Below are 8,079 nucleotides of genomic sequence, written 5' to 3' on the forward strand. Positions count from 1 at the left end.
CAGTCTGAATAAATATGGTCCAGCTGGTAGTGGGCTCTAAACAAGGGCCACTTTAAATGGAGATAAGGACCACCTGCAGTGACGAAAGCATTTCAAGCTTTTAAGCCTGTCTAGGTCTCTAGCCTAGCTCAAGTCTGACTGTAATTATATTGATAGCCAGCCTATAGTCACACGAGACCAGCCCCCTGTAATAAAACCACAAGTGAGAGTTTGACTTACTCCAGCTGATGCTCCAGATTATAGGAAGTCTATGGTAATTTCTTTAGGGCAAACAATACACATGAGTATTCTTTTCCATTCAGAGAAAAATTACATTCATAAATTATTAACTTTTTTTATTTTTTTTTTTTTGAGACAGAGTCTCATTTTGTTGCACAGGCTAGAGTGAGTGCCGTGGCGTCAGCCTAGCTCACAGCAACCTCAAACTCCTGGGCTCAAGCGATCCTTCTGCCTCAGCCTCCCGAGTAGCTGGGACTACAGGCATGCGCCACCATGCCCGGCTAATTATATATATATATATATTAGTTGGCCAATTAATTTCTTTCTATTTATAGTAGAGACGGGGTCTTGCTCTTGCTCAGGCTGGTTTCGAACTCCTGACCTCGAGCAATCCGCCCGCCTCGGCCTCCCAGAGTGCTAGGATTACAGGCTTGAGCCACCGCGCCCGGCCAATTTATTAACTTTTTAAAATAACATTTTAAGGCCAGCGTGGTGGCTCCCACCTGTAATCCTAGCACTCTGGGAGGCCGAGGCGGGCGGATTGCTTGAGGTCAGGAGTTCGAAACCAGCCTGAGCAAGAGTGAGACACCGTCTCTACTATATATAGAAAGAAATTAATTGGCCAACTAATATATATATAGAAAAAATTAGCCGGGCATGGTGGCTCATGCCTGTAGTCCCAGCTACTTGGGAGGCTGAGGCAGGAGGATCCCTTGAGCCCAGGAGTTTGAGGTTGCTGTGAGCTAGGCTGACGCCATGGCACTCACTCTAGTCTGGGCAACAGAGTGAAACTCTGTCTCAAAAAATAAATAAATAAATAAAATAAAATAACATTTTATTTTCTATACCTCTCTAAATTCCACTTAATGGGAGCATCAGCACAAAATTTACAATTATGCCACTCCATCAAAATTAGGTTGTTAAGTGGCAGAAAACCCAACTCAAACTGGCTTATGTCATTCAACAAGAATTCAAGACGTGGGCTTTCAGAATAGAATAATCCATGGCTCCGGCAATGGCATGAGAAACCCAGACTCGTTAGCTCTCTACTCTACTTGCCCTCAGGCTAGCTCCACTCATGGGTACAAGATGGCAGGCAGCAGTTCCCAGCATCACAACCAGGCAATAAAGAAGAAGAGTGGACAACCATCTTTTTTTTTGAGTCGTCTTCTATGACAAAGGGAAACCTTTTCCCAAAGTCTCCAGCAGACTCCCTGTCATGTCTCACTGGCCAGAACTAGGAGATATATCCCCATCCTTAAAACAATTACCAGCCCAGAAAGTGGGTTTACCATAACTGAGTTAGAGTTTAGCAATTCTCAATCCTGACTGTACATCTTTTATACAGTTCTCCCAGTTGATTTTATTGGATAGCTAGGATTGAGAACACTGAGTTAAACGCATCAGAACTACCCCTGACTTGCCTTCCTGAGTCATTTGGAAAAAGGTAAAAACACTTGAACAAAATCTGGATTGTCAGAAATAGACAAAGAATGTTGACTCAATCAATAAAAGCATCTACACAACCATGATATTTGGGTTTCAAAACACTTTCACAGCATTTTATTTAATCCTCCAGGCTTTCTGCATCAGTCTTATTTTACAAAAAAGAAAACTGAGGCTCAAGTTTATAAAGTAGTAAAATTCTTTTAAGTCTTCTAAATCTCAGTACATTTAATGTAACGGCAACTTAAGAAATTTCCCCAAAAGAACATTTTTCTGAAACAGTAAAGACTGCAAAAGGGAACTTTTACATTCTTCTGAGAGAAACAAACCAAAAGTCATTAAAATACCAAGGCCTAAAAGAAATACCAAAACCAAGTCTTGGAAAACCTAAATTCTAGTCCTGGCTCTGCCACTAACAAGATCCCTTATATCCTTTTCCATGCCTGTAATAAGAGCTGCCTCACTTATGAGGGCCCCTCCAGCTTCACTCACCCTCCTCACCGCCCCTGCCACACACACACACAATGCTAGACAATCTAATTTACTAAAAAGCATTTTATATAACTATACAAGTGCTTAATAACTAATGACTATTTGTCTAAAAAAATATTTCCCAGCTGGGTGCAGTGGCTCACACCTGTAATCCCAGCACTTTGAGAAGCCAAAGGAGGAGGATGGCTTGAAGCCAGGAGTCCAAGACCAGCCTAGGCAACATAGCAAGACCCCATCTCTACAAAAAAATTTAAAAATTAACCAAGCATGGTGACACACATCTGTAGTCCCAGCCACTCAGGAAGATTGTTTGCGCCTAGGAGTTTGAGGTTGCAGTGTGCTATGACCGTGTCACTGCATTCTAGCCTTGGTGACAGAGCGGAAAACTTGTCTCTAAAAAAAAAAAATTTCACTATAGAACTGGATATATTTTCTTAATGTAAAATTTATGAGAAAAGCATATGTGGCTTATTGCTGTTTCTGCCAAATATGCTATGTATTTGTATGAATCATAAGCACTGGAAGCTACACGGACACCATATAAAAGGCTTACAAATGTTTAAGTTGCATTGAAAGAGGGCACTAGTTATTCTAGGAAAGGAAAGGAATGAAAAAGGAAAGAATTACAAAAGCCATTTGAACAAAGAACCCATTGAATTGAGTGAATGATCTCCAAATCTACTGCATAGTCAACCACTCTTCTCTCTGAGCTCCTCCCCCCCCATTATCTCCAAGATCACCCTACACAAAAATGTGCAATTCTGTCTCTAAACTATCTCTTTCCCATTATGTCAGGCTTCTGATGAAAACCCTTCAATAATTCTCCTCAGGATAAAGTCCACATTCCTAACCTTCCTTTTATGGCCCTCCATAATCTGAAACTGACCTTTCCATTCATCCCAGTCTACTCCCTGAAAGGAGATCTCCATTCCAGCCAAACTGGTCTCTTCAATCTGGCCCAAACACTGCAGGTGTTCTGGTTTCTTCTCAGCTGTTCCAATCTGACAAGGTTCCATTCCTTACTTAAAACACGGGTGAGTTCCAAAACTTCCAGAAAACCTCCACTCTAATATACAAACTCTCATTTCTGGAAAAGTTAGGATACTTAACTTGTCACTGAATTTATAACCTTTTAACATGTTATGTCTGTCTATCCTTTGTTTCTCCAAGAATTTAGCACAGTGCAGACAGGAGTTCAAAAATGTTCCTCAACTACAGAACAAACTCAAGGGCAAGGGCCTCTACCTTCCTTCTTCTTTGTGTCTTATTCCAATACTTAACAAACTGTATGTGCTAAACATTTGCTGATTGCTATATAATTGAACTCAGCAGTAAGCCTTCAGGTCCTATAGGCCTCCAGCCTTTTTAAATATTTATGGAAGATTTCAAAGCATCAAGATATCAAAATTACATAAGTCCAACAAGTATTTCATGCATGCAGAAGACATCTTACAGGGCAATTAAAAACAGAAATTACCTAAACACATAATTCTGAAAATGCACAGAAGGCCATTTAGGCAAAACAAAGTGTAAAACATCTGGAAATATAAACAATCTGACCTAGTTGACTTTCTTTCTGTAGATCCTCCACCTAATGTCCTTCCTTAACTCTTTTGACTCCCACGTTATACAAAGGCTCAACTGGTTAGGTGAACGATTGACCTAGACTACAGTTTCAAATGACTTCATCAAGCCATTTTCCAACACTGCATTTTCCAACCTTACTAATTCCTTTAAGAAGTAGGGCATAGGAAACTGAACACAAAAGAATTACAAGACCTGTTCGATCGTCATATAGCCAGGCCACAACAGTGAAGACAATTTAAATTCAGGTCCCCTTACTGAAGTCCAGGGCTCTTTGATAGGAACTAGAAGTAAACTTTATGGAGCAAGTGGAAAGAAACTAGAGTCTTCCTAATTGGCCAAAAGCATATGAGCTAAAGGTGTATTTCTGTTATCTTCTGGGAAAGAATTTAAATTAGAAGACATAAGGAGGAAAAAAAATACTTTCCGGTTGCTCTCTTAAGCATGATTACAAATCATGTTTCTTATGCAGAAGGACAAGAGTCAAAAGGAGTAAAACTCCAGTTCACAAATTCAAAAAATCTACAGTCTGGGGAGGAAGGCTGGCAGCTGGCCCCCAGATGCACTAGCTGCTGCTGGAATATGAGGCATGCGTCCGGCTGGCAGGAAAGCTAATATGCTGTCACAGAAATAGCTTTCTACCAGTGGCCAAGCTAGCTTTGCCCTCTGCCTCTCTCCTATCTCCCTAACTCCAGAGGGAGCTGCTACTAGAGCCAGTGAGAGAGAAGGTACACTCTCCTAGCCAGTAACTCTGGTTAACAGGGAGCTACAGAAAAGTCCTCACTCTCCTATTTACTCTACACCCCTCACCTCCTTCTATGCTCACCCCCTACATATTTACAGTCCTCCCTACTTCCCACCTAACACATATACCCCATGCCAAGGGACTGGAGAGCCATGAACCAAATAAGCCCACTTATCACATGTCCCAAACAAAGTGAGTCTCGATCTTGATTTTGCAAGACCCAAAGAGGTCACAGAACCAAAAGGAACCTTGGAGATCACCCAGAGAAGTTGACTGACTTGCTTCCAAAATTACAGGGATGGCTCGCTAAATTCTTCCCATTGAAATGTACTTCAACTCATTCATTAAAGGACTATTTACTGTGCCAGACACCACGCAGGGTGCCTGAAACAGTATGTTCAGTATGTTTTAATCTTCCTTAATGCAAAATGGGGGGGAGGAGGGAGGAGATGAGGGATTTGTCCCAGAGGTGGTACGTACAAACAAGTGTACATGCGGTAAATTCCTAACGCCGGGAAATACACGGAATTAAGAAACTAGATACGTTATAAAGGTCCTAACAACACAGACCCACACAGCTGGATACCGCCCACGTCCCTGTGAGCTGTATGGGCGGGTCTTTTTAAGAGGGAAAGAAGGCCCTCGCAGCCATCCTCAGAAGGGGCTATAGGTCCCAGGGGTGGTCAGGCTGCCCAACTCCTCACCGGAGCTAACTCCTCCCCATTTCCAGCAGCATCAGTTAACTCAGCGTTTCTGCATGAATTTCAGCCCACTCCCTCCTACAAAGACTCTTCTCAGCCGCACTAAGCACACTTATCTATCTCTCCAGGATCTCCTGTTTTCCTCCAAGTTTTTCAAAAACACAGAGAAGATCAGGGGAGGAAAGGCATCAAGCTTGACCAGGGTGGAACTCCCTCTTCGCAGGCAGTGCCCGCCCGGGCCAGAGGGCAGGCTGTCCGCTCACCCTTTCAAACCCCAATCTTTGAACCCTCCTCAGCACAGGGGCAGGGAAGGAATGTGCAGAAAGCAGCACAAAGCCAGGTGGACTTTCTGGTTTGGCACAGTGAAGGACCTGACGCCGGACAGCCGAAGAAGATAAGAAAATGAGACGGGAAAGGTGCAGCTTAAGGGACTCCTGAAAAATTCAACACCCAGCGGGATTTCAAAGAACCCCCAGGAAAACTCTTCTGAGAGGTCACCAGACAAAACTAGGCAAACTGGGGGGGGGGGGATGGGCATTTATTGAAACCTTAAAATCTGTACCCCCATAATATGCCAAAATAAAAAAAAAAAAAAAAAAACTAGGCAAACTGATTTCTCAGTTCTGAGGAGGCTGTGGGCAGCCGTGGGCAGCACTAAGACCCGAGCCCGGGCGGGGAGAGCCGAGGGGTGGCCCGCGGAGGAGGCAGGCACCGAGGGGAGCCGGCCGGGCCAGGCGGGGCTCCGGGCAGCGCGCTCCCACGCGCGCCTCGCTCGCAGCGCCGCGGAGAGGCTGGGGCAGGAGCGGGGACTCGCCCCCGGCTGCCTGTGGGAGAGGAATGCCCCCGGGGCCTCCCGGCTTCCAAGCGACCCGGGCTGGTCCAGCATGAAGCTCCCGTCCCTCTAGCACGAGACCCCCGGCCTCGCCACGCCGCGGCCCGCCCGCGCCCAGGTCCCCGCTTACTTTTGGTCGCAGCGATGAGGTTCTTCCCGTCCTTGATGAGCTCTTTGATGAACTTGTTGGTCCTCTCGAGTTCCGCTTCGTGGGCGCGGATCCTCTCCCGGAACCAAGGGCTGTCGAGGTAGCAGTCGCTGAACTCCAGCGGCTGCAGCCCCATGACGGCAGCGGTCCCGGCGCGGCGCCCACAGCCGCGCGCCGCCCGAGCGGGGCTCCGAGGCCGCGGCCAGGTGCGGCGCGGGCAGGCAGCCGGGACGAGCTAGCAGTGCGGGGCGCGCGGCGAGCGCGGCGCGGACATGCCCCGTGGAGCCCCCTGGCCGCACCGAGGAGCAGCCGCCCGGGCGAGCGAGAGGCGCGGCGCCCAATCCCGGCAGCCCCCGCCGAAGCCCCGCGCCCCGCCCCGCCCCGCCGGCCCGCGCCGCCGACACTCCCCGGGCGCGAGGCCGCCCCGCCCCGCCGCCTCCCGGCCCGCCCCGCCCCGCGCTCCCCCGCTCGCCCCCTTCTCTTTCCCCCGCCTTCCTCCTTCCTCCCTTCCCTTCCCAGACGCGTCTTCCTTCTCTTCCACACGCGCAGCGGCGCCTCCCCTTCCTCCCGAGGCTTCCTCGGCGTGGGATTCCGTGCCGCCGCGCTCCCGCGCGCTCCGCCCCGCCTCGCCGTCCCGGGGCGACTCGCTGTCGCTCCCCGGCGCGAGGATCCCCACCCGGACCGGGAGGGAGCGTCGGGGCAGCACTTGTTATTAGTCCCCCAGCCGCGCGGCAATCTCGAGGCGGTCGGCAGTGCTGGAGGAAATGACTGACTCATTGATCTCAGTTTTCCCGGGGACAGTTTTCCCTGTGAACTGACTCGTGCTCCTGGCTCTCTTTTTCCTTATACCTGTTCCCCCATTTAATGAAATTAAGATGCGTGTAAACCTCCACCTGGAATGGAAAGGTCTACTACAATGGCAAGAGCCTTTTCTTGGTGGCCCAGCAGCTCCTGCCTCGCCTGTCTGCATATTCCACACTGAAATGAGTTAGGGGAAGGGAGAGTGTGGTTAAACCGCAGAAAAGTTGTTTCTGTTGTGTTCAGCGGATTAAATTTGCTTGAGTTAGTAGAGGTGATCTTTATTACTTTAAATACAACCACGGAAAACAAAGTACGTGTGGTTTACACAGGGTGGGAGTGAGAGATCAAATGAGGATTTATGTCACTATACCCGAAAAGCTATTCCGTGTGTCATGAAACAACTCAAATGTGTCCCCTAAGAAGTTGACATTTTAAATTATTGAAATGTATACCTAAAAGAAACCACTAATAGTTCATTAGAATATTTCATAATACCAGCTAACAATTTATTAAACAATTAGTAATATGTGCCAGGCACACACTAGGACTCCGCATACACCTACAAACACAATATCTGTTTCCATATATAAGCCTACTAATGATGGTAAGGTTACCAAGAAACTTCAAAGGAACTCTTTAAAACCGTCAGACTGAGCAGGGTAATTAAGAATCTGTTTGGGCAGCATGCGGTAGGAGTTGTAACCCTCAGAAACAGGTTAAATAAGCCTCCTACTCAATAAGCTCTTTTGTTACAAAACAGCAGCATGACTGCTGAACCCACAGATAAACATTATCACTTCAATGTCCATCCTCCGGAGAGTTCAAAATGTTTTACAAATAACTTTTAGGAGTTGAAAGCTTCAGTTCCTGCTAAAATCAGCAGGGGACTGGAGTCTACAGAAAAGAGAATAAAAGAGGCAAATAAGGGGAATTAAGACACTCAACCTTAGAAGGGGTGTAAACAAATAGTGAGGGCCTTGCAAAACAGCTGAACACTGACCAGCACACAACCCTCTGGACAAAACCCTAAACTTTCCCTTATAAAAAGGGGCTGCTGACTATTCCTCAAAGTGTTAAAACATAGAGGTAGCAGATGACACAGCAATTCTAC

General features: G+C 46.9%; 1 protein-coding gene across 2 annotated transcripts in view; it reads right to left on the minus strand.

Moving 5' to 3' along the window:
* ARHGAP10 (Rho GTPase activating protein 10) overlaps nt 1-6,539 on the minus strand; it is a 292,374-nt gene extending 285,835 nt beyond the window's left edge. The window contains exon 1 of one of the 2 annotated variants that reach the window (XM_012783754.2): nt 6,150-6,539. In XM_012783754.2, the coding sequence (XP_012639208.1) occupies nt 6,150-6,303 (154 nt within the window). In that variant the 5' untranslated portion in view covers nt 6,304-6,539. The remainder of the gene's footprint in view (nt 1-6,149) is intronic. The other variant, XM_012783755.2, reaches the window with a different exon arrangement.
* Nucleotides 6,540-8,079: the final 1,540 nt, after the last annotated feature.

Source organism: Microcebus murinus, chromosome 15 (genome assembly GCF_040939455.1).
Source record: "Microcebus murinus isolate Inina chromosome 15, M.murinus_Inina_mat1.0, whole genome shotgun sequence".
Lineage (NCBI taxonomy): Eukaryota > Metazoa > Chordata > Mammalia > Primates > Cheirogaleidae > Microcebus > Microcebus murinus.